At 35.5% G+C, this 27,753-nt stretch overlaps 1 protein-coding gene across 1 annotated transcript; it reads right to left on the reverse strand.

The window, feature by feature from the left end:
- Positions 1 to 292: 292 nt before the first annotated feature.
- On the reverse strand, positions 293 to 27,023 carry LOC109092717 (UDP-glucose:glycoprotein glucosyltransferase 1-like). The gene is made up of 40 exons (XM_042777835.1): positions 26,873 to 27,023; positions 25,881 to 26,019; positions 25,713 to 25,792; positions 25,320 to 25,450; positions 25,111 to 25,223; positions 24,455 to 24,629; positions 24,248 to 24,344; positions 24,069 to 24,150; positions 23,859 to 23,959; positions 23,153 to 23,252; positions 21,820 to 21,880; positions 20,933 to 21,024; positions 20,180 to 20,330; positions 19,976 to 20,095; positions 19,767 to 19,852; positions 19,399 to 19,534; positions 18,997 to 19,128; positions 18,605 to 18,769; positions 17,397 to 17,517; positions 16,757 to 16,855; positions 14,614 to 14,708; positions 13,268 to 13,474; positions 12,983 to 13,114; positions 12,778 to 12,908; positions 11,118 to 11,213; positions 10,934 to 11,036; positions 10,443 to 10,522; positions 10,061 to 10,250; positions 8,890 to 9,048; positions 8,718 to 8,803; positions 8,537 to 8,621; positions 6,782 to 6,870; positions 6,596 to 6,700; positions 5,720 to 5,804; positions 4,740 to 4,922; positions 4,170 to 4,330; positions 3,451 to 3,565; positions 3,234 to 3,350; positions 2,939 to 3,110; positions 293 to 1,867 (listed from the first exon to the last, which is right to left on the reverse strand). The coding sequence occupies exons 1-40, from the start codon at positions 26,907 to 26,909 to the stop codon at positions 1,842 to 1,844; spliced, it is 4,635 nt and encodes a 1,544-aa protein (XP_042633769.1). The 5' UTR covers positions 26,910 to 27,023; the 3' UTR covers positions 293 to 1,841.
- Positions 27,024 to 27,753: the final 730 nt, after the last annotated feature.

Genomic DNA, 27,753 nt, shown 5'->3' on the forward strand with positions numbered 1-27,753 from the left:
TCATGTCCATGCCTTAAGAAATGTTTGGTTTTACTTGCACTTAAAAGTTTTATTCCAGTTTCATGATAAACTAGAGGACAGAGCATTTCAAAGAAAGGTAATCATCAATCTCTCTCTACATTATGGTCATAGTTTTACTACTGGATTGTGCTGCCATCATTTGGTAGAATAATGCATTGCAACGAGTGGATTTTTTCTATTTCTAAAAGTAGTGGAAAGGAAAAATATTTTTAAACTACTATTATCCTAATTGAATTATTAGCTGCAGATTGTAAAAAAATGAACACTACCATTTGGTACATTCTTTTATTACAAAATATTATCATCCCACAATTAATCTTACAGCAATTCCAAAGGATCATAGTATTGACTAAATCAGTCATTTTCCCCATATTAAGTGTACTCAGTAAATAAACCACAAGACACTGTAATGTACCTCTCAAACAGAATGAAGCACAAGGCACTGTGCAAGCCCCGCTTTTCTTTTCACTTTAAAACCTGACATTATACAGACTCTACAGATCTATTGGTGATTTTCATGTAATATTCCAGATAATAACCAGGAATGTCTGCACGTATTTATATTACTTACATACAGACAAAGTCTCCCAGCCCATAGTTTATGATCAAATATATGAAATTAGTGGTCGACAGACGGTACTTTCAAACCTATAAGAGCATTACCACAGAAATGGACATATGGCCAAAATAATAAAATAAATAAATAAAATATTCTTGAAAAAGCAACCACATCAATGACTTACTGAAATCCAGTGATGCTAAAAGAAAATAAACAAAAACTAAATTAAACAACAACCTGTAATTTCCAGCTAGCAGCTTTTCTGAAGGAAGTTGTTTTTTCCCCCTCGTGAACTTCTAAAGACATCATTCTAATCCTGCTGAAAGGATCATTGACTGAGTTTCATTAACTGACTGCAATTATAAATCATTTTAATGTGGAATAGCCAACATTAGACTGTGACAACACTACTGGAGCTTTTCAATGCCCACAGAGATTTTTCAGTAAATTAAAATTTTCGTCTGTGAAACGGGGGAAAAAAATTCTTTAGCTGTGACTAAATCAACCAAATAGCTTGTTCCTGAGTTTAAAGGTCTTCTGATGCATCACTTTGAAGAGCGATGTGATTTTAACATTTTTGTGTAAAACCGGCTTGCTGTATGGAAACATCACTTTCAAGAATCACAAAAACAGACTAGTGCTGGCTTGCTTACCAAAAGATGAATCAGAATTTTTAAATGGAGCCTCTAACTGCACTGTGATGTGTGTCACAGGAACTGATCTGTGCTTTAAAGTCTAACTATTATGACATCACTTTGTTGCCATGGCATTTCAACACCATGGGTTTCTTTTAAATGAACAGTCTGCATCTCATGTTTCATGATTTAATAATCATTTTCATGAGAGTGAGTTAAATCTGCTTTAATATTAAAATTGCACGCATGCAGTTTCTCGTTCAATTAAGTTATTCCCTATGGTACTACCTGAACTAGTCGAGACTGCACTTTTTTTTATTTTTTTGCTCTAGAGGAACTGGTATTGTTTATGGCATATGCAAGGCCCATAGTGTTGTAGGGGGTGAAGGGGAAATATCAGGAGTGCCTGGATAGAGGAGACGTCCTCTGCTCGTGTCGTTTACCCAGAACCCCAACAGGTCCACAAGCATTCAGATACAAAAGAGGGAATTTTGCATTAATTCTGTTCAAGTCAAGTTCAGCACGAATGTCAACCCATTCCTGGAGGATAGGCTTGGTTTAAAAAGTTTGAAGAAAAGATGACTCTTTGAACAGAGTCAACTGTTCTTCGGTTGCAGAGCATCAGTTCAAAGCTCTGAGTGCTTGTCACCATCTGATGGAGAGACAGGACAGAGTGAAGAAGAGCAGAAAGTTATAATTATAAAAAGCTATTCAGCACTTTGCACAATTAGGCTAAACTTTGGTGTCTATTACATTTCTAATATGATTTTATTTTAAAGTAGATATGTTAGATATTAATTAATTATATAGGCATGTTCCAGTTCAAAGATTTCAACCTTCTCAACTGTGTCCTCCGATTTAAAATCACACTCTATTGTTCCAAAGTCTAGGGTCAGATAATTAATTAATTAATTAATTATTGAAAGAAATTAATACTTTCATTCAGCAAGGATGCATTAAATCGATCAAAGTGACAGTAAAGACAATTATAATGCTACAAATTACACCCATTTCAAATAAATTATGTTCTTTGGAACTTTCTATTTATCAAATAGTTCTGGGGGAATAAAAAAAAAATGCATCATGCTTTCCACAAAAATATTAAGCTGCATCTCTATTTTCAACATTGATAATAATAAGAAATGCTTCTTGAGAACCAGATTGGTATATAAAAATGATTTCTGAACGATCATGTGACATTGATTACTAGAGTATTGACAGCTGAAAATTCAGCTTAGCATCACAGGAACAAATTACATATTAAAATGTATTAAAATACAAATCAGGTATTTAAAATTGTAATTTCATAATATAACTCTTTTTATATAAAAATAATGCAACTTTAGTGTACATAAGAGATTTCTTCCAAAACAAAAAAAATCCTAAAGGCATAACTTTTTATGTGTACAAAAATGTAGTATTTTTGATATTTGCTGAAGTTCAATTCATTGTTGCTTTTCAGTTATAAAAAAAATTATAAAAGTTAATTGCATGAAGTTTCTTCTATCAAAACTAAAAAATTTAATTTGTTACACTAAGGAAGTAAAAAATAAAATAAAAAAAATAACCTAAAATAACTAAAAACCAATGTGTTTGTTTTTAACGATTACATTTTATACAATTTATTTAATTTTGTTACTCATTTTAGGTTTATTGTAAAAAAAAATCATACATGTCAGGGTTTTAAGTTAAATGTAGACATTGTGCTGTAGAATTATGTTACATGTACCTGGTTGTTTTCTGTCTGTTTGCTGATAGCTGTCTGTGGTGCCTCTCTCTTTCTCCTCCAGGAAGTTGTTGTAGATTCTCTTTATCTCCTGGTCATAGTCACTCCACTCAGCTACTATACGCACAGCAGCCTGTAGCTTAGGCTCTTTTGTCTGTGGGTTATTGCACTAAGACAGACAAATACAAAGTGTCATTTACTGACAAAAAACAAACAAACACGAAAATCAAAACAATCCTGGAAAGTGTTATGACAGAAATTTAAAACCGTTGTATGAAAACAATGGACTTACCAGATCTATAGTCTTGGCTTTCTGTTTAGATGCATCATCACACCAGGTCTCACACCAAAGCCATTCCTGAGGAAGTGACTTTATTGGCACCTGGTGAATCATGTTGTTGGGCAGATCCTGAGAGGGGAAAAACATCAGCAATGAAGACCCCAAATGACGAGCCCAGTGTTGCACTACACTCTGATAAAGCCTTTCTGTAAAGGAAAGAACATCCCACCTGATCCAGGTTGGACAGGCTGTTGGGGTCCTGACTCAGACCCTGGTACTGGCCTCTCAGTCTGTCTCCAGCTGCAATCTTCCTGAACTTCTTCAGATCGACCACATATAGAGCACTGATGAGCACACAAAATCAAAACAAGTCATCTTATCTATATAGAGCTTTATATAGATTGTTTCAAAGCAGCTTCAAAGTAATAAACTGAAAAAAAAAATTCAGTTAAGAAACAAATTCTACTTCAGCTGTAAAACAGCTCTACAGTAATCTTATGACTACGGCATTTTAAACTGAAAAACAAAAGAAAATGGGTTGTTTGGTATATATCATCATCATCATAGGGGGCAGCTGTGGCCTAATGGTTAGAGACTTGGACTTGTAACCCGAAGGTCGTAGGTTTGAGTCTCGGTGCTGGCAGGAGTTTTAGGTGGAGGGAGTGAATGAACAGCGCTCTCTTCCACCCTCAATACTCATGACTGAAATGTGCAGCTTGAGCAAGGCACTGAACCCCCAGTTGCTCCCCGGGCGCTGGATATATAGCTGCCCACTGCTCCGGGTGTGTGTTCATGGTGTGTTCACTTCTCACTGCTGTGTGTGTGCACTTGGATGGGTTAAATGCAGAGCACCAATTTCTATTAAAATTAAAAAAACTTAAAAAATTTCACTAATTAAATCTTCAAATACAATGAAAACCACAAATAATTTCAGCAAACCATTCTTACCTGATATGGTATTTACGTCCTGCCAAATGACTGGCCCAGTAGCCAGACTTCCAGAAACGGTATCCATCCATCTCTCTTCGGCTCTCACAGAAAGGCGTGTAACCGTACGGTGCTCCCTCCAGATCGAAGTCCCGCAGCTCCTTCAGGTCTGTGCGAACTATCTATAGGTAAAAGCACAACAACACTTATCAATCCCAGACTGTGTGTCTTTGTATTCACAGACCCATTGCTGGAAATGGGATCAGGACATGATATGGTCAGAAGAAAACCTGCATTGCCCACAAGAAACTAAACATTTAAATATTATAATTTATTTATTGTAGTTATTGTTTAGATTTAAACTCCAGTTGTACTTTTCTTTACCCAGAGGTGGCAGCAGTGTATCATCATCACTGTGATGTGCATGATGCTCTCTCCAGTTTGCTTAACAAACACCCCCAGATTACAACAACTGCTATGCAAGTCTGTACTTAGACTTTCGAAAATAAATCTCATAAGAGCAGACTTGTGCTTAATGCTCACTAGAGCCAGGATTTCATGCCACACAACTGCATTGCTATGTTTCTGTACCTGATCTGCATCTACAAAGAGGAACTTGTCCACAGCCAGGGGGAAGAGCACATCGAGGAACAGGATCTTATATCCCCAGATGATCCTTTGCTTTTCTGTCTGCTGGTGAAGCCAGCGTGGCCATTTATACTGTACCAACTCATACTGGAAACAACACCTCTCCACAACATAAATTATAAACACATACAAACAAAAAAAAAAAAATAAATTATACATACATACATACATACATACATACATACACACACACACACACACACACACACACACACACACACACACACACACACACACACACACACACACACACACACACACACACACACACACATACATACATACATATACACACACACACACACACACACACACACACACACACAGACTACCGTAATTTTAAGAAATGTAAATTTATTTAGCAAGGATGCAGTAAAGTGACAGTATAATGTTACAAAAAATTTCTATTTCAAATAAATGCTGTTCTTTCAGACTTTTCATTCATCAAAGAATCATGAGAAACATGCATCAAGGTTTCCACAAAAATATAAAGCAGCACAACTGTTTGCCACAATTAATACAATTAAGAAATGTTTCTTAAGCAGCAAATCAGCCTATTAGAATGATTTCTGAAGGATCATGTGACACTGGCTACTGAAGTAATGGCTACTGAAAATTCAGAATTTAAAAATACATTTATTTATTTTAAATACTTTTTTCTAATTAAAAAATGTATATAGAAAATTATATATTTTGTATTTAGGCTGCATTTATTTGTCAAATACAGTATAAACAGTAATATTGTGAAAGATTCTTAAAACTAAAATAAATTTTTGCTATTTAATATATTTTAAAATGTAATTTAATTATTTGATGGAAAAGTAGAATTTTTGAACATAAATATAATATATATTACATAATAAAACATATATGACATAAGAGTCTGGTAGCAGTGCCATCATGTTAAATCTTGAATCCAGTACCTTAAAAATTGGAGACAGGTAGTTTTTGAGGAACCAGAACTTGACGGGTGTCTTGGTGTGTTTGAGCACAGACAACATCATTATCCTGCAGAGACAGAAAGAGGCCAAAGCTCAACACAGAGTGCCTGAAGTGACAGTCCGCAGAAGAATTATGCAAGTGACCTTCTAAACTGAGCTGCATTACACAACCAATAACATTGCCGCTAATGAGACACAGCAAGTCACAAAGATCAGCATTTAAAAACAGGCCTAATCAGAACTACTGGAAGGGAAATGAAGGAAAATTTAAAAAAAAAAGTCAAGATGTGACCCAAGATAGGCGGTAACATAAAAGTTATTGCATTTTCTTAATATGTGAAATTAGAAGATGTATGTGTGCCATTTTTCAGTATCACATAAGGATATACACAAGAGGACTTGTCTTTATTACATGTCAAAACTGCAGCAATTTCTGCTGAACAAGAACAATATTAAAGTCATATATTGTCATAGCAGAAATGTCATGATTAATTTAAGGGCTCTGTGCTAACATTTTTTTTGTCTATGCAAACAACGCCAGTCCTGACAATTATGCTGGCCAGTAGTTCAGGAATATTAAAATATAATAATCAAGCTTTAATAAATATGACATTAATAACAATTTGCATACGGTGCATTTTCATGAATGATCTGTTAAGCCCTTAAATGTATATATAAATGATCAGAATTGTTTTACTGGATATTGTACCGGATGAAAGCAGGTACATTTTATTCTGATGTCATTATATATGCAGCATCAAGTGTATTCAAGTTACTCGCATAGCTCTTCTTTACATTTAGAGTAATTTTCACTTGCAATGCTGGATCTGTAAAATCTAACTCAAAGCAGCTGTTTACCTGAGGAACCTCTCATACAGGTGGCCAGACGCCACAGAAAAAATGTTAATGACATCATCTTTCTCCTGTTTGGGTTCTTCTGGCTTTGAAGCACCAGTAAATCCTCTGAAAGAGAAAGAAAGAACCATAATAGACAAATACTGTAAGAGAGCGCTACAGTAGAACTCAACAGGCAACACTTTTTACCTGGTTAGAGATGTCCAGAATCCAGAGTCGTTCTCATGGGTACCATCACTAAGAAGCTCCTCATTCATCATTTCAGGCTTTTTCTGCACCTGCAAACATGATATAGGGCAATGGAATCTATGCATGAAATCCCTCAGCACTAATGTCGAGCACATGTGATTGCAACATTCTGAGAGCCACATGCGGTTTAAGACAGTTAAACAAATAAGGTAATTCTGATCAGAGTCCTGGTTCTGAGAGACATGGGTGACAGGCGGGGTAGAAAATTAATTAGTAAATAAACTGGAGGTATAGCTAGTTTGGAATCACAAAATAAAGCATGGTTTAAATGCAATGCAATAACATAAGATTCTAATGTAGAATCAGCTTCCTTGCTAACACGAAGGAATCAAAGATATGCAAATTACCTACTTAAAAGTTTGGTGTGCCATCTACACTACTGTTAAAGAGTCTGGAGTTATTAAGACTTTATTTTTTAAATAAATTAATGCTTTTATTCAGCAAGTATGCATTAAATAAATCAAAAGCATTTCTATTTCAAATAAATGCTTGTTCCTTTGAACTTTCAATTTATCAAAGAATCATAAAAAAATTCCACAAAAGTCTCAACATTAATAATAAGAAGAAATGTTTTATAAGTACCAAACCAACATAGAATGATTTCTGAAGGATAATGAAACACTGAATACAAGTAATCACTACTGATCAGCTTTGCCATTACATTAATACATTTTATTATTTTTTTTATATAAAAATAGAAAACCGTTGTCTTAAATTGTAATAATATTTCATAATATTACTGTTTGATTAAATAAATACAGCCTTGGTGAGCATAAGAAAAATCAGTTACATTATTTTACAGTGCCTTTGTTACAATGTAACTGTACACTTAAGTACTGTGAAATATTAATTAACAACAAGTACTTACTATTGCATTACGGTTCGGATTACCCTTAGGCTTGGTTACTTGTAGCTATGCACAATTTACTGTTAATACTATAGTAGGTACATGTAGTGTGTAACAAGGACACTGGAAAATAAAGTGTAACAAAAAATCTTACCAACCCCAAATTTTTGAATGGAAGTGTACATCTTTTAATAACTTCTATCTCAGATGTTTAACTAGGAAGCTAAAAGTGTTTTCTGTATTGTTGCAACTCCAAAACTCCATGTAGCGACATTCCAAATTACTCACTAATAAAATCATTTGTTACAGGGACAAACAAATTCAAATCAAATGCAAAATGCAGTTTCACAACCAGTAAGAAATATTAGGGACATTAAATTTATTTCTCAATGTACCAGCCACTGGCAGGTGAAATTATTTGTGATGTGAAGTGAACACAACTGCCATCTTTTGATGAGGAAACAATAAGCCAAACCCTGAGTCAAGCACTGCTGCATAAACAAGCACATTTCCTCTAGCTCATGCTGTATACTTAAAGCCACAACGTGTCAAAAATTCATATAATCCACCCTCAGCCCCACAGGAAGTAGCAGACCTCACATTGGACATACACCCACACAACGGCTGACATGTGACAGCTTGTCAGATATTAAGAGTATATACCGGAAATGTAAAGACACTCTCTCGCTCTCCATCTCTCCAGCTGAGCAGAAATGGAAGGAATATCTCGCTTGCTCTTGTCTATAGCTGCCAGAGCACATTTATCTCCGCTAATCCCCTCAAACTACAGAGATTAAGATCTTGCATGTGCCCTCACCCCGACACCTGATCAGACACCTATTACTTACTTTGACTTTAATGATCTTGCTCTTGAAGGTGTTGAGGACGACGATTAAATCCTCAGCCTCAGCTGGAGAGTCTGTGCCATCGTGACTGCGACAGGGGAATTAAAATAGTGAGCGACCAATCAAGTGAAGAGACAGAAGGACATTAAGAGAGACAGACGTCTGACAAGCCTTAATAGGGTACCTGTAGATTTTGTAGATATCATCCGACCTGCCTTTCCGCAGTCTGAGAATCCAAGCTCCTGGGTTTGCTTTCAGCTGGAAATAACCCTATTAAAGACCAATCTCAGTAAGCAACAGTGACCTCTACGAAAACCAGCAATTATTTCCTAGATGAATCTATGATGTCCACTCACCAGGTTGGCCATGACGATGGTGTCGACTATGACCGGGTCGGAGGCAGTGCCCAGGGTGAACTGTAGCCCACGGGGTGGCTGACCTGTTGTTACGTCAAAACAATGACCCTCCAGTAATAAATATTCCAACTCATACTCAGCGGCCACAACACTGTCAACCTGCAAATAAGAGGATATGACCTGAATACTAATGATCACAATAATGAATATGCTTAATAAAATGTGTAATATAACACATATAAAATGAATCTGGTGTTTTAATGAACTCGTGTAAAGTATTGATAGCCTGATATACCTATATGTACACACTACCATTTAAAAGTTTAGGGTTGGTAATTTTTTTATATTTTTGAAAGAATTCACAAAGTAAAAATACAGTGAACACAGTTTTACTGTAAAATATTATTATAATTTAAATACCCATTTTTTATTTTATTTTTATTTTTATTTTTTTTACTCCAGTCTTCAGTATCACATGATCCTTCAGAAGCCATTCTAATATGCTGATTTGGTGCTCAAGAAACATTTCTTATTATTATCAGTGTTGAAAACCACTTATATTTTTGTGGAAATTGTGACTTTTTTGATGAATTTGAGAGAGAAAAGAAAAAAAAAGAAAAAAAGAAATGTAACAGTTATGCACATTTATCCTTGCTGTATAAAATATGCATTTCTAAAAAATAAACTTACCCACTGACCCCCAAATTTTAAATGGTAGTGCAGAAATTATATATAATTTTTTTTCATAACCTGGTTTCATTCCTTGTTGCCACTGAAACGGCTTTTGATTACCACAAATCAGATTATTAGGTGCCATTATGGAAAAATAATTAAAACAATAGAAATGCTTTCAAGTTAAAATATGAAAAACATATATTTATTATCAATAAATTACCACAAAAGTCTTATGTATCAAATAAATATATATAAAAACTGTAAAAAAAATAAATAATAATAATAATGTTTAAAGGTTCTATAAACAGTTTGAATAAAAAAGTATAATGTATAAACTAATTATTATATATATATATATTTCTGACTATTACTATTTTATATGTCAGGCTTGACATGATTAATGAATAATTCTGAAAACCTAAGAAGAAAAACAACCAACTCTTTACTTTATTTGACCTAGACTTCATGAGTCAGTGAGAGTGACGAGAATTCCTACCTCTTCAAGGTAGATGTTATCCAGATCGTAGCGTGTGTGGACAGACTCAATCATCCAGCTCTCAGGGGTGTTTAGGTTGAGGGTAAACAACGGCGACTGTGGCATATCCAAGAACTTAGCCATCGGACCAGGAGCAAAGCTGCTATCCGCCATAAACGAAATCTCCGGCTCCAAGACATATCGATAAAAACTGAGGAGAAAAAAATTAAATAAAATCATCTAATTAAAAATATCATCTAGCCTAAAACAATAATGTAGCACTTCAGAGTAAATTATATCTTGTCATCCCCCATGCTATTGTAGCCTGTAAAAAGTTCAAGCCAGCAGTGAAATGTGAATGTGACTATAATGGAGCATGTGCTGACAGTGTCTCTCCTCTAACCTTTTCAGTGGGAGGTCAGAGAGCTTGGACTGGCAGTTCATGAACACTCGCAGGTTGACATTGACCAGCTGCTTCAACACCTGAGTGGGCACATAGAGAAACAGGAAGTGACATGAGTCAAGGTGCAAACAACTAAATGAACCTGCTCTCAACGACAGCTGGTCTCAGAAACAGAGCCAACAAATGCAGACTGACTGCTGACTGACTGTACCTGTGAAATGTCACAGAGAGGGACCAGATGTCCTGTGATGACTAATGCAGGTATATGCACAACGTGTAGGACAAGCAGGACATGATTCTGGATCAACATCCTTTGGTAAACATTCTTAATAAATAATAATGGCTCTAACATTACCAAGGGGGTCAAGGTTTGGCTGGTTAGCATGATCCAGTCCAGCACTTGCTGATAGATTCTGTAACTAACCCATCTGGTTTACACATGTCCTACTTGTACACGTCCTACTCATGTGAAGGTGTGCTGAAGTTCTCACCAGGAGGAGGGGTGCCAGTTTCTGAGCATCTCTGGTCACTGGATCCACAACGGCTACAACATCGAAGTACACGTCCTCTTCCTTTGGTCTGATCTTTACAGCGCTGTGATGAGAAATGGATAGGAAGCTGACAACTGAATTCTGAGGATTTAGAGATGTCCAAGTATGAGAAGAAGTGATGTACCTGTATCTGTCTTCTGCAAAAGTGTGCTCGATCCTTGCCTCACCTTTGGGTTGGGAGGACAGCAGTGCGTCCACTTTCATCACCAGATCACTAGCTCTAAATCACAATACATACAAAACAAACAAACTGAGGCTAAAGCCCAAAATCTACTTTTCACAAGTACATGAATGCAAAAGTTCACTTTCACATCGCATTCAGAAATCTCAACAATATTCAGTTTGAGAAGAATCTTGCTAAGAATCTTGTTCATTTGTGTTCATCTGTGTAGACCTGTTCATAGCTGGACAGATGATTAGCAATCATTTTACTTTTTTACCCCACTGAGTAGTGGTACAAATAATTTCTCTGATTCAATTAATATTATGGCATTCTAATAATATTAGTGGTAAAATTATGGTTGGTTCTAAACTGGATTTTTCACTCTGTCACACACATTTAAAAGTTGCAGACTTTCACATTAGTACAACCCCAGAATATAAATAGCATGTTAGGTTTAGAGTTCAAAAATATCCTGCAAAACATGGTTAATCTACGTATGCATGTCCGAAACTAACATACACCAAATGACAATAAAATAAAATGAAATAATAATTAAATATTTGGGTTGTTTTTATGTACTGAAATATGACTAAATGTATCTTTTAAAATTACATTTAAATAAATTATATTTTATTACATTATCTAAATATTATATATAATTAATTGAGATTCATTGCCACATTGTGTACATTTAGATTAGATTCACAATCAATGATAGTAACAAAATGAAACTGCCACTGGAAATCAGACATTGGAAACTGGCAAAAAAAAAAAAAAAAAAAAAAAAAAAAAAAAACATATTCACAGTGGGGTGAAAAAGAATTCAAGTGTTTGTTGTCTGTTTCTTGATTTTATTTGTATTTATTTATTTTATTCTTATTTATACATTTATAATTTATTTATATATTTTTGTATTTTGTCACTTTTATTGACATATATATATATATATATATATATATATATATATATATATATATATATATATATATATATATATATATATATATATATATATATATATATATAATTAATTATACATTTATAATTTATTTATATCTTTTTGTATTTTGTCACTTTTATTGACATATTTAATAGAAACAGATTTGAACCTGTCGCCCACATAAGCCCCATAGTTAACCAAATACAGATGTTCTAACCAAAGTTGAGCAAAAGGCAAAAGGTTTGCTCAAACTCTCTCACAGAGACTAGTGCCAGATTCAAGCGCTGATAAAGACAATGACTGCCTCCTCTATTACAGTCTACACTTCAATAATCAGCCCTCTAAAAGTTTACTGAGAGGATAATGAACATGGTGTCACTGTCTCAGTCTGCTCTTCCAGTAAATACACATAAAACGGCGCGTTTATTACGTCTCCGTCTTCAAGGCAGTACGACACACTTCATTAACAGGAAGTAATTACTACTGAGAGTACATATGATGGTAATGTGTAATGGATCGTAATCCTTCTACAGATCTGACAGAAGGACGTTCTGTACTCAAAGTGGTTTAAAACTTTGCTATTGGTTATGCAAGCAAACAGCTTATGTTATATATATTTGAACATCTGCACCAACCAATGAAAGTGTCTGTAACCTGTTGCACAGGATTGGTCTAGCATACCTGTCCTCTACCATGCCTAACTGTTGAATTTTGCCCTTAATACGCTCCCCTGATGTCTTCAGGATAATGCTTTCCAGAAGCAGGAAATCATCCTGGTTAAAGACCTCCCCTTCTTCCAATGGACCAATGATCTGCGGAGAGAAATAATAGAATTAGAAGAGCTTTCACACCATCAGAAGTCTTGCTATACAAATGTCTAACTTACTCTTCCATTACTGATCACAGCTCTCTGGCCCTTCTGCAGTTTGAGGACATCCCGGCAGTAGGCAGAGTGAGCCAACAGGAAGTTCACATTAGGGGACTCATATGCACTTTTAAAGAGAGGAACATCCATGCCCTGTAGTGCAGAAAAATGCAGAAGGATCTGGTTAAATTGGTTCTATATTAAATTCTGCAGTTTAAAAGTGACATTCGCAGCAGCAACACTGAAATAACCCTGAGCAAATAATCCATCATAACTGTAAATGAATTACATGAGAGCTTATTTTACCCCGACAGCAAACTCTGCAATGTCTCTCCCTCCGTAAAGAGCCTGTGCCGTCTCTTCTTTAGCCATTTTGGTGATGAAGTTTTTGGCGTTGTTGGCGGTTTGGGTCTGCATGGCTGCCCATATGGCTCGAGCAATTAGGCTCTTCTCATTAGACAGGTTCTCACTGGGATTATTGATCACTCCTAATCGTACATTATTACTGGTTTTCTAAAGTAAAAAAAAAAAGACATAAAATTATGATTAGTTTAGACTTGTTTTTCCACTCTATCACACACATTTAAAGATTTTAACTGTTATAGACAACCTTATAAATAGAATGCTAGGTTTAGTGTTTGAAATATCCATTGTTTTTAAGTAAAATGAATATTTTAAAAACAATTTAGTTTTAATTTAAATAAAGGCAAAATAAAACAAAATGTAAATATTAGATGAAAAAAAAAAAAAAAATTGAAAAGTAAATTATAAATGTTGCCTTTGCAACTATATAAAATAGGTTTAAGGATTATAATTACCAAAACTGATTAAAAAAAAAAAAAAAAAATTAAATAAATACATGAAATAACCTAATAAAAGTGACAAAAGCACATAAAATTGCTAACACTAAAATTAATGTGAATTAATAAATACTATAATAGTATACAAATAATACTAAAATAACACTGGAAATATCCAGCAAAGAATGGCAAGCCCAGTCTCATGAAAATGCGTATAAATAATACGCCAAATAAAAAATTTGTGGTATTGATACGCAAAAATGGACTTTGGCATGCATATAATACACAAGTGTTTGGATTCAATACAAAACACAATTTTCGCATACAAATAACACGAGTTTTCATTACATATGATATGCATCTACCCCACACCCCTAAACCTACCTATTGCATAGCATATGCATGTCCAAAGTCCATTTTCGCGTATCAGTACCACGAGTTTTCATTTTTATTTGGCATACTATTTATACGCACTTTCATGAAATCAGTGCTTGAGTTTATGAATTCATTCCCAAAAATAATATTTGCCAAATGCCAAGACAAAGAAAAAAATAATCCAAAGAATGTGCATATAACAATCAGTAAGGATCAAAGCTATATGTGTTATAAATATATAAATATATATATATAAAATACGTAAATAAAAAATATATATATATATATATATATATATATATATATATATATATATATATATATATATATATATATATATATATATATATATATATATATATATATATAACAGATTCAATTCATCAGACAGACAGCTGTAGCAAAAAGTACATTTTGTACACTGCGTTTGAGATTTGATGGTACACTGACGTAACTGGCTCAGTAACATTGTCCTACCATGTGACGTATAGCATCATACAGCAGCTGTCGTCCTGAGGGCTGGTCAAAGTCGCCCACTACCCAGAAAGTCACTGGACGGATGATGCCATCATCTGCAAGTCAGAGAAGGACAGAAACATGGGCTAAAGGAAATTACACACAGATGAGACATGCTGTTTCCTCATGCAATCTAAAAAGGTGAGTGAAAATGATGAGGAACTGAAAGCATTCTGGCTTGTCTTGGGTTTTAACAGTTGAAAAGACGAGATGTATCTGAAGTGCCCAAGCGGCACACAGAGACAGACAGGCAATTTCAACCAAGATATAAACCTGTAAACGTCTGTAAAAGAAAGATATTACAGGGGGCCACAGGATAGAAAGAGATTCTCTTTCATCCATCAAACACTGACAGTTCTGACAGATGACAAATGCACAGCCGTGTTTAAATCAATAGCAAGCTTCAGAAAACTTCTTCACTTAGTTAAAGGAAAACAACAACAACAATCATAAGAAACTAATCTTAAAACTTGCAGAAACACTTAAAAAAAAAAGAATATTCTGGGACATTCACAACTTTAGCTATCAATATCATAAGTGGCATACTGTCAATGACAACAGAAAATAATTTAGAGTTGTTGCTCAGTATATTTTAAACAACAAAACCTTATTTAGAGGAATTCTTTAGCAATCCAGAGCATTTAAGAATATGAGGCTTGTATTTTTGTTCAAGCACTAACATTAGATGTAGCTGTAAATTTGTCTGAATTTTCCTTTTGAGGTTGGACTACTTTTCTAGATGGACACATTTCTGATTCTGTATTACTGATGTAATTTCACTTCTATATATTATGTCACATCCCTTTCATACTTTCATCGTGGCATCCTTGTATACATCGTACATACCCATCCTAACAGAGGTCCAGAGCATCTTAACCATTTTCATGTTTGTACTTTCTAAACAGTGTCATAGTAAAATAGACATTAATATAAATGTATATTTATTTAAATAGATATTTAGATATTTATTCAAAGCAGCTGCACACTGACCTGCTAGGCTTCCAATAGAAGTGTATTCCCGTAAATGTATTCCCATTTGTGCCCACAAACTGAGAGACAGAGTCAAAATGATTTCCTGTGGTAATCAACAGCATGCCGCAGATGTGGTACACAGACATTACGTTTTAAATAACCCAGAATATTCCTTGAAGCAACAGATTGTGTTGTGTTAATGATGGCAATGTAAGTGTTTTCTAACTATATTTGCACTCGGGCACTGTATGTTTAGATGAGATCTATGAGAAGTGGGCTGTCAGTTAAGTGAGTATAACAGCTCAATGCAATTACCAGAAGCATCCCTGGATGACATCCCTGAAAACAGCATTCAAGAAAAACACAAATAAAGGCAGACAGATATATTTAATGGTACACAGTTTTTGGTGTCTAAAGACAGGTGTACATTGCAATTTTTTCTGTTCTCCATGAGTGTTGCCTGTCAGATTATATCAGTGAATTGTTGCTTAAAAGATAAAACAGACTGTATGAAATTAAATGTCTCTCATGTCAGACTGTGTGACAGACATGACAGCCAAAACTTTGGTCATGATAGACAGTGCTGACTCAATAGGTGATTTAAGTCGCCAATCCATGTCAATCATCTTTATTTGCATTTTACCGTTTATTCTCCAAAGCGAACTGAAGGACTTTTTTACATTATAATGCAAAGGAGACACTAAATACTGAGATACTTATTGCATATATAATAAACACCAGCTAGTATCAACTACTATTTCTTGGTGAGAACGTCACACTTATCAAACCAAGTGCCAGATTTACTAAGAGCTTGCAGTAACGCAAACCTTTTTTTGGTGTTAAAAAACAATGGGCTCACACTAATTTGCCTTGTTTAGTAAATCTGGTGGTAAGACTGCCAATTTTTCTCTTATGACAAATATCTTTGACTTCTGAAATTTGGTCCGTTTTGCCAAAACTGCAGTGTGCACCTGGTAAATAATGTAAAATGGACAGAACAACCAGAAATGACATATTTCATAAAGGTCCCATAGAGTAAACCTCTATGGTTCATGTTTATATAGGACAGAGATCAGCAGAAAGTTGGAAGAATTGAGTTTCTCATGGAGATCAATAGCAGCAATCACCTCACCTTTCTTTGTCATGTAATTCATGCTGTTGGCCACCGCTGCGTTCTTATCTTTGGTGTCCAGAAAGAGGAAACGTGCATATTCGTCAATAAAATGATTGTCTAGAAAAGAAAAGACTTGTTTTTTTGGAGGTCAGGTGATGCCAAACACTTAGGGAGAAAATGAAAATAAGGTTGTGCTTTGTTCTCTGTTAGAGGTACATTCACATTCATAACTGAATCCAACTAAAGTCATTTGTAATGCAGCTATTTCTGAACATCATGTGCTATTCGAATTCAGACTGAAATGAGTCTTTTTCTCAGCTTCCTGAAAGACTGCAAATATGCTATTCAAAAGCTATTAAAATTCAGTTTCAAATTCCTTGCAAAAACAAAGCAGTTTATGAATATCATTGCCGCAGTCTCATTTGTAAATTTTTGTAAATAAATGGGCTATCAAGAACAAACAAGACATTTAGCACAGAATTCACAATGAGGCAGATATTCATTCCCGAGAGCCTGTGAGAGCCTACATGTTGTTTATCTCAAACTAGCTCGTTTACAGGAAGAAAAGCTATTTATGATTCAACAGAAAATAACCGGAGAGCAGCAAAACACTGACGAAACACAATTTCGCTATGAACCCAATCAGACAAGAACTCACTAGTGGCAGAAAGGTCCAGATAATTCCTGCTGGTGCTCAGGATTCTGGAATTGATTCGTGGGACCACGTTGGGCTGATTCATGATAAAATCCACCACATCATGGTCACTGTTTAGTTCACCCTGAAAAGATAATGGGAAGCATTTCAAAAGAAGACACTGACAATAAATAACCCTAAACTGTACTTCAGATAAATGCAAAAATGTGTGTATGTGAGAGTTTATTAAATTATTTATTTTTTATATACACACCTGCAGTATCCCTGCAATAAAAGTGAGTGTGAGTGACGTGACATACAACCAAGTATGGTGACCCATACTCCGAATTCGTGCTCTGCATTTAACCAATCCAAAGTGCACACACACAGCAACACACACACCTGGAGCAGTGGGCAGCCATTTATGCTGCGTTGCCTAGGGAGCAGCTGGGGGCTCGGTGCCTTGCTCAAGGGCACCTCAGTCATGGTATTGAAGGTGGAGAGAGCGCTGTACATTCACTCCCCCCACCTACAATTCCTGCCGGCCCGAGACTCGAACTTGCAACCTTTGGATTGTGAGTCCGACTCTCTAACCACCAGTCCACTACCACACCACAAAAATTAACAACTATTCATCCAAATAAACATCTCTTAAAAAAACATCGACACATCAAAATAAACAACCCAAACAAAAAAACCTGACCAATTAACACTTACCTATTCTATTCTATTCTATTCAATTTATTTATATTTATATATATATATATGTTTAAAAAAACAATATATATATATATATATATATATATATATATATATATATATTATTATATATATAATTTCAAAAAAACAACTACACTATATATATATATATGTTTAAAAAAACACCTAGACTAACTGAGGCTTGTCACAGCACTTGTATACTGTTGCTCTCTCATTGGTCTGATTGCATTTTATTTACTGCAGAATCTTAACTGGCAATAAATACTTAAAAAAATAATATATATGTTTAAAATAAAAAGTTAATCATGCAAGCCTACAGAGTGCATAGCACCTTAACTACTCTGTAAACAAGTTCTGAAACTTTACAAAACTAGATTGATTGCATTATAACTGTTCTGGAAACAGAGAGATATAGCCAATTGATGATGGGTCTTAGGTTTTGTTTTTTTTTTGGGGAAGAGTGCAATGATAATAATATGTAACAGTGTCAGTGTCAGACATGCAATTCTCACCAGGTAGACGGTGCGCTGAAAAAAACTTGTGGTTTCCAGGATCTTGTGCATGACGACTGTCTCAAGTTCATCTGGGTCTAACTGCTCACGTTGCAAAGGCATTCCATTATACAATACCACGGGCAATGGGCCAACACCAGTCTGCTCATAATATGCCTTTCCCTCCTGTGGAGACACAGAACATATATGACCTCAATAAGTGTTATGGTTACTGGGAGACACAAAGAGCTATTAACACAGGAACCACCTCTGGCTGACAGTTACATATCTAGAGATAACCCAATCATTACCACATCCACTATATTCTGTCTCTTTTGGCAAGAATATGACATCTGAAATGGGGTACTGCTGAAATATTCAAAGCACACACATTAGAAAAACAAATCCCTCACTTTTCTGTTGTTGTCGTAGGCAGAGTCAGGCCCTAGGATGCTGCTGATCTCTACATATGGGTATCTCTTCTCCAACACACCCACCACATGCTCCACTTTCAGTTTGCCTCCACTGGGAACTCTGTTCAACATCTGAAAGACACAAGATGATCACAACACATCCTTGTACAGACATTCAACTGCCCTCTTCATTAAAATCTAAATTTATTTAATTTCAAAGGCTATGCAAACCTACAGTATATGCCAGTGTGGCAGTAAATAATAGACAAAAGAAGTACAGAAATAAGAACAGTGTAAATTCATAATCACATAAAAATATAGCCTATATAATTGTATATAAACTTATATCTGTCCACCACTAATTTGGTGTTGTATGAAGCACTGATGACATTGTTGCCTTACAGATATGATGGCATCAAAGGCCATCTGGCTGTCAACGTCATCAGCGATGTAGTTGAAAGCTCGAAGTAGAGCCACACCAGCATCCTGCATCCCATCCACCTCATCAGAATCATTCACCACAAACACCACTCCAATCCTGCAGACACACAGAAACACAGAAATCACCAGAGAGAGACACAATAACTTCACTGACAGGTTACAGAGTTGATATATATACACACACACACAAACAATATTTATGGGTTTTAATGCCTTATATATTGAGAGATACTGAAAAGGTTAAATGAAGTGGGTGAGAATGGCACAAGAAAATGACTAGATTTGAACCTGCTTTCAAATCTTAATGTTCGGTCTATTTTCAGACTGACCTGAGTGGGATGTTGTTGCTATAAAACATCTCAGCCACGCTGATCAGCTCTGCCGTGTTCTCAAGAGTTGGATCCAGAATCATCACCTGTCAGAACGACACACACATTCTGAAATGATTTGCAGAATTTAGATCTGTGTGGGGTTTACACTGTGAATTGTTAATGTCTGACAGAAACTTTCATATTTATATAGCATCTGCGATACTTACCAGATTATGAAAGTTTTTCCGGATCTGTCGAATGACTCCAGGAAAGGTGGGCCGCAGCAGCTCCTGCACATTAGAGGGCCAGGATGCATATCTACCATCTGTCTCCAGGTTGTTAATCCACTGGAGAAAGAGGAAAAAAGGGTTTATTCTCTATTGTCTCCCCAAGAAAGCAGCTTTACAAAAAAACAATAACATGTGGCTCACATTAACAGCAGGGCTGCGGATGTCCACTGCGTAGTCAGAGTCTGAGGGCTGGACGTTGAGTTTGAGGATGTCGTGGATGTAGGGTGTGTCTATGAGCAGACTACGCAGACCCTCCATGACCCTTGCCTCATTCCTCAACATGTCAAAAACACTGCAAAAACACACACAATATATAGGGCTGCAGCATGACATTAACAAATACATCACACATTATTAAGATACAAATTACTTCTATTCTTGCAAGACATAAATAACACATCATTCAAAGGTGTAGGGTCCGGAAGGTTTTTTTTTTTTTTTTTTTAAAGCAATTAAAGCTTTTATTCAGCAAGGAGGCATTAAATTGATCAAAAGTAACAGTAAAGATATTTTTTAATTCAGTTCACCATTTCAAATAAAGTGTTCTTTTGAAACCCCCCAAAAAAAAGTCAGCTTTAAAAAAAAAAAAGTACACTCAAATATAAAACAATTATTTCAAATTGAATTAATATTTCACAATATTACTGTTTTCCTGTATTTTTGAGCAAATAAAAGCACCCTTGTTGGGCATCAGAGACTTCTTTCAAAAACATACAAAAAAATTATATGTGCCAAACATGTGAACAGTAGTGTATAATATAGGTAAATATTAAATATTGTATTATTATTTTAGTTACATTTTTATTATTAAATCAATACTTTTTAGACTTTTCAAAGTATAAATAATAATTGTTTATAATGTAATATTTATATTTAAAATATAATATGTAATACCTGAAAATATCCTGCACATCTAGGTCAATATGGAGTCCATTTATAAACAGAGCCGAGTCCCCTGGCTGGAGACCTAACGTCCCTTTAAAATACTAGAGGAGAAATAAGAACCAGAGACATTAGGTAATGACATATTCACAGTTAGCCTTAATATAACCTCCCAAGCCCTGTGGGTTGCTAATACCTGGACGAAACATATGTTTCTGTCACTTCTTAGAGCAGAACATAAGTTGAAAGAGATGCTCAATATGATGTATAATTCAAACAGACTCTTTTGAGCCTTAGGCCATTTACACTCTATATATTCATGCTTTTATCCGTAGCACTCATGTTTGTTATTCGTTAAAGGCACATGCATTAGAGCGAGGGAGCTCGTTAGAGAACCTTAAAGAGGCTCCATTCGTCAAGTTTCCCAGCATGCAATTACATTGAGGAATGAGGAGCAGGTCCGTTACACGTCCTCATTACAAGAGGCAAGAAGCAGCTTTAATCACAGAAAGGAAATGACCGAAACAATGAACGAAGCCATGTATAAACCGCATTCGCCGCAATTACTTCATTCATTACCTTTTCAGCGACAAAACAAAAGCGTTTACACACGTTCCAATACAGAGGAACGTAAAGAAAACAAGCAGAGAGGTGTAGAGGAACGATTCTCTATTTCATTAAAAAACAACAAACGTTCATTTTTTTCATTTTGGACTTGTTTTAATATAAGCAAAGAGAGAATCATTGTAAGATTTGAATTATAAGAATTATGAGGCAAAAAACAAAGACTTGATGGGCCCTTCTTTGAGTCCATTATCTCAGCAGTGCAGCAAAAATCATAGTGAATGAGAATACCTGCTGACGCTAGAGCTTTGAAAAAGGACAATGGTGGCCCTCACCTTTTGATTTTCCTCAATCTCTTTCCGGATCTCTGAATTAACCACTGTTTTTGTTATGGACCTGAGAGGGAGAGAGAAATGTGAGTGGTTATTCTGAAAATGATTCATTAGTCCATCATGGTGATTCATTATAATCAAATTTTGAATGCACAGACTACTATAATCAGCATAAAAATGTCTGTGCTGTTTTAATCAAAGCTGTTTAACTAGATAGAGATGAGATTGCTTTCACTGACGTCAAGCAAGTCTACATTCAGATATATAAAAAAGTTTTTTTTTTTTTTTTTTTTTTTTTTTTTTAGAGTCGATGAGTCAGAGCTGCAGTTAATTGCTCTGGGTGATACAGGACTGTGTATTATACTCCATGATGTCAAGAAACACTTTAGCAAAATTCCATTTTAGTGTGGGAGGCACATTTTAAACACATTAGCCGTGGCTGCGCTGTCTGAGCCAAATAAAGCATATCATTTTCATCATAACTGCTGACGGCTCATTTTTTTCCCCTTAAAGTGTTAATTAAACCTTAGAAGACATTAAAAACATCCAGCTCGGAATAAACTTTCTGATGGTTTGAGCAGTCTGTTGCCAGGGTTTTTGAACCGAAAAGTATATAGCAAGTGCGGGAAATCGAAAAGTCTCACGTCATTTAAAAATAAATAAATAAATACCGACAGCCTAGCAGGGTTAATTATTTAAATACTTAACTAGATAACTACAAATTAAGTTAATTATGAATGGTATAATAATTAAATAATGCATTAATATTTTTAGATTTAATTTAAAAACGAAATTTTTTTTTAAATATTGCCTTAAAAAGGACATATCAAAAGTTTTCTCTTTAACTGTAAAAGCTGCTAACTTGTTGATTTCTTGCTGCTGTTTTGTTACTTTGCATCCCTTAATGCACAGCTCTATTTTGACATCGGTTTGTCAGATGTTTCATTCCGTCCATTGCTACAGTTATCACTGTCAATCATAGCAATGATTCGCGGCACAACTTAGCGGATTCACTTGCGACATTTTTTTACACTTGCGTTTTTCATTCATGAAACAGTATACGTGGACGTTTGGCCCTCTTAGATGAACAAAACTTTTCTTCCAACTGCTAATAAAGGATTTAGAGAAACAGAACAAAGGGTGCTTCCCTTATAGCGCAACAGTTCCATAAAAGTGAAAAGTGAAATGCTGTGCGAAGCGTTAAAATCTGGAGTAGGATTTCGGACCAATGATATTTCAAAATAAGAAAACAAAAAAAAGCCTAGAGGATACAGGAATTGGTTGCTTTATTATGTCTGGTTAGTGTTTGTAATGTACAGGTGGTTATTTACTGTACCTGGCTTTGGTGGGGAAGTTCTGGCTCAAATCCCTCATGACATTGAGAGCATCCACAGAGGGAGCTCCCAGGATACGAGCGGCAGTCTGAAAGCTGAGATCTTTAGGAGAAGGATAAAGAACATGTTATTTAAACTTGTATTTCTGCTCCTGAAATATTCACAATCTAATTTGAAATAGCAATGACCTGTATATGACATGCCAATTTCTCAGATTCTACATATATTGGATTTGATGTGCCAAAGCACTTTTCCAGTACTGCTGGGAATAGTGCGTTCAACTGTGTGTGTGTTGGCTCAGAGGTTTTGCTAAATGTGACTAGTCTCTGATGAGTTTACCTTGATAGAGCAGTAATGAGCTCTGGGCTAGAGGGAGTTGTGTGTGACAACCGCACAAGGCCAGCAGAACCACAGCTAATTAACAATGTGAAAACGTTCCATTTGCATACCATCTGAATGATTATTGAGTTACCCAACTGCTCCTTTAGTCACAGGTTATATAATAATTGAGCTTGAAAGGCCTTGAAGTAGTGGCATTAAAATAAGTGTGCCAAATATGTGTTTAAACAATGGTACAAGAGGCTCCACTACCTTAACCATGGTAAAACACTGTAGCACACATCACTTCAAAATAAACACCTGCAGCCAACAAGCGTTTGATGTTAATTTTATAGATGTCGGAAGTTTCACCAGTTCAGAAACAGTCACCTTGCATCTGCCAGACTTTAAGTGGGGCCATCTCATTGGTGCTCTCAATCAAATGCTTCCGGAGTTCCTTCAGCTGTTCCTTAAGTTCAGGATAATTGGTCCTGACAAATACAATGTGCTATTAAGATACACTGTTATGTAATTTCAAACATAGGGATGCATTTTAGTCAATGGAGAGCAATCCTTTATGTTTATAGAGTTTTAAATTACTTGAGTTTGCCAAACAGAAAGCCCTGGACTTCATCCACAGGATCGTTTTCACCTATTACAGTGGCATTCACATCAGCTCCAGCTGTGAAAAGGGGAGAAAAGATAAAACAATACATATACTTTAGGCTCAAAACTTTCTTTCAAATCCACAATACAAAGACTTTTGGCTGCTATCATACCTTGAACTTGTGTGTCATCTTTGGCTTTGTACTCTTGGTTTTTGATGGCCAGTTCCACTCCATATCCAGACAGGAGCACTTTACCCTTGCTGGGGTTCTGCATGGGTGACAGAAAATGTGGAAGACTTATTCGTCTTAAGATGAAAAGATAATTTTCACTGTATTTAAACCCTTTATCATTAAAATACTAAGAGTTTTAATTCTCACAGACAAAAAGTGACGTAAAACGTAAGTGATCAGGCCCTTGTTGGCTTTGGACAACATCAGCTGATGGAATCTAGAGAATTCTTTGGTGCCCAGCTCAGCATAAAGAATCACAACGGGTGCATCAGGATTGGCTGAACGGAATTTGTGATCACCTTTGAACAGGTATGGCTTGGGCCTGAAAATAAATAAATAAATAAGACACACACACACACACACACACACACACACACACACACACACACACACACACACACACACACACACACATATATATATAATCAATTATATTTAAAAAGTTTTGGTTGTTTTTAGGTTAGTTGACGCTGAATAACGTCAATACATTAATTTAAACATATTTATATATGGTAAAAGTGTAGGTTTTAAGTGTTTTAATGTACTTTTTACCTTTACTATTTAAATAGCCCAGACATGAGACAAATGAATTTATAAAAGTAAATATCTTTTATGTAGTCTCTAATTAAGGCATGAATACTGCATGCACAATAAATATAATACAATTTGAAAAAGGCTTTTTATGTAGAATTAGATGTTAGTGTAACTATTAGACATACAATGTAAATATGTAAATACATTCAAAAAATAGTGGTTAAAGTTAGATTGGGGGGGGGGTCACAGCAGGTCTTGCTGTTACTCACCGTTCTAAGGCGTTATCCAGCATGGCTTTAAGTCTTTCTGAATCACAAGATGTCTGTCCATGTACGTTGAAGAACGCTTTACAGCCAGGTGGAGGAGGCTCATTAGTTGCAATCTACATAAACAAACAGTCCAACAAACTGAGTCAAACATGTTTTCTTCAGATTCACTTTGAGTTTAGATTAAACAGCTGTGGAGAGGCCCTACTCACCTGCTGGAAGGAGTGGACAGTGGATGAGTAGGCCCTCAGAGATAAGGCGAACTTCAGCAGGTTTAGCTGCACTGGGCTCAGCAGCACACTGGCTCTCTTCAGGATCAGATCGTAGTAAGCCTGATCCGTGTCTGAAATATGGACAACAGTTTAGTAATCTGATTGGCCAACAGCATGTCGAGAGCATCGACACAATGCTGATACTTTTGGAACTATTTTCATTGACCGCAAGTAACTTAACATTATTATTATTATTTTTTTTTTTTTTTTTTTTTGCATAGTATACTGCAGCATAAAAGTATACAATATTATAATATATGATATTTAGCACAACAGCACTGTTGCATCATTTAAATACAAGATTTCAAAGGGTAACAGGGTAACAAATATTACCATCATGATCATTTTCAATATTTTGAGTGGCTTCCACAAAGTCCCAGAACTTGTCTTGACTCTCTTCAGCAAGGAACTCACTGTAGAATATAAAGGCACCTTTTATTTTTAGTAAACTGTAGCATAAAACAATTAAATATGCTGTCGCCATTGTGTGTTCAAGCTAACCTGGTCTCCAGCAGAAGTGGTGTAGAGGGCCATTTAGTGGTCAGTGTTGTTGTGACAGCTTTTGAGTCCCCATTGACAGAGTGGACAGAGCCCAGAGCCAGCAGTGCAGCACACAGCATCCACATTTTCCCACGAAAGCCTGAGAAAATGAAACCGATGAGCCTGTTTGAGGAGGGGACTAACTGGTCATGGAACACAACTAATGCTCCAAAAGCGTAAGTGGTTAAACGATATGTATAGATTAAACATTTCAAAAAGAAAGTGAAACAAACGTTGAAACTGTCCTCTTTTAACTGCATTAAACACATCAAATTGGAACAAACTGACATAAAAAAACTTGCAAAGAATAATCCTAAAACGCGAAAAAATATCACAAAGGTAAACAGACAAAGCCTCCATATGTTTGTGCATTGTTTGTATTTCACTTCATTTGACAGCTTGAAGAGTACAGCGCGACCTGACTCTCAGCCAATCAGAGCACTCAGCGTGGACATAAAGATTAGCCTCATCCAATCAGCGTTCTCATCGAGCAGGAGTTCCGGGTTCTCGTTAACTTCCTGCATTAACAACTTCTTTCAAAGCATATTTTACGAGGATTAATGAAATAATTATGGCATCTAACTGGCACTGTGGCCAGATTTAAACGCACTATGTAAAACCAAGTAGTATCATATGACTTATATAACGTTAATCATAATGCGAAGGATTACAATTCGATTTTAACAGGTTATGTGAATGAGATGCGACTGAATTCAAATATTCTTCGAACATAATAACCAGAATATAATCTAAAAAGAAGAATTCAGCGTTTAAATGAGCTCACTTATCTATGTAGTGCAATGGCAGTCCTTATAACTGTACAAGGATGACTAATCACATACATTTGCTTCGAACCAGTTGCAACAAGCATTAAGCGGCATATTCATGCACACTATCATTGCAATAAAAGCAATGTGACAGAATTATGCTGAGAATTAAATAAGCAATCATACCAGCACCGGCTTCTGAATCTGCTTCGTGAGTTGCCATGTTTGGACGGTATAAGCGAGCGGTCCATCCCACGGTTCATGTGTAGGATCTGCTCTTTGTGCCTTTCCAGAAATATGGCTTTAAGTACAAGCAAAATCACATACAATATTATAAGTGGTACAGTAACAGCAGTATTAATAACATATAATACGATATTGGTTAAGAAATATGAGGAATTTGAATAAAGACAACAACATAATTCAACGTTTTTACTGGCTATACGTTAGACAGCTAATTAGTCATAGGCGCCATTTTGGCTCAAGAAGAGCGCGCAGGAGACTTTAACTCAGATTTTAAAGGGTTAGAATGGAAACTGGATTTTTACGGATAATGCGTGAAAATAATGACTAAAGATCTGACTTCAAGATCGTTCTGTTTTATATTTTTATCGCACTACTGTGTATGATGCCTGTTTTATGCTGCTTCTATTTTTAATTTTTTTTTTTAAACAGCTAGGCTACTTCAGTGTAATACTGTATTACAATATCAGAAACAAATTTCTGTATAAGCCATATGCTACTTATTGTCTTTGAATAGATGCCATGAATATTCCAGCAGTGACATGCTTAAATTGTATACAAATATATATATATATATATATATATATAAACTGAAATGAACCCCAAATTAATTTATCAAATTTACATACATAAATCAAACAAACCACATATAGTTACACTTACACTGTTCCTTTTATAACTGAAATGAACCCCAATTTTTTTTTTCTCATTGATAGACAGTTATCCATCAAATTACAGAACTGGGATCTGTCTTGTACCTCATTAGTTTAAATAGCCTACACATAAATTACAAGTGGCCTAACTCACTGTCCCATGGGACTACT

This window comes from Cyprinus carpio, chromosome A2 (assembly GCF_018340385.1).
Source record: "Cyprinus carpio isolate SPL01 chromosome A2, ASM1834038v1, whole genome shotgun sequence".
Taxonomy (NCBI): Eukaryota; Metazoa; Chordata; class Actinopteri; order Cypriniformes; family Cyprinidae; genus Cyprinus; species Cyprinus carpio.

What these genes read in the sequence shown, in the direction of transcription:
- LOC109092717 (XM_042777835.1), bottom strand. Translation starts at nt 26,909, where the DNA reads ATGGCAACTCACGAAGCAGATTCAGAAGCCGGTGCTG. An exon ending in GGAAAAACTTTCATAATCTG is followed by an intron (nt 19,853 to 19,975) that starts GTAAGTATCGCA and finishes TCGTTCTGACAG; the next exon opens with GTGATGATTCTGGATCCAAC. An exon ending in TTCAGCGCACCGTCTACCTG is followed by an intron (nt 17,518 to 18,604) that starts GTGAGAATTGCA and finishes TTATCTTTTCAG; the next exon opens with GGTGAACTAAACAGTGACCA.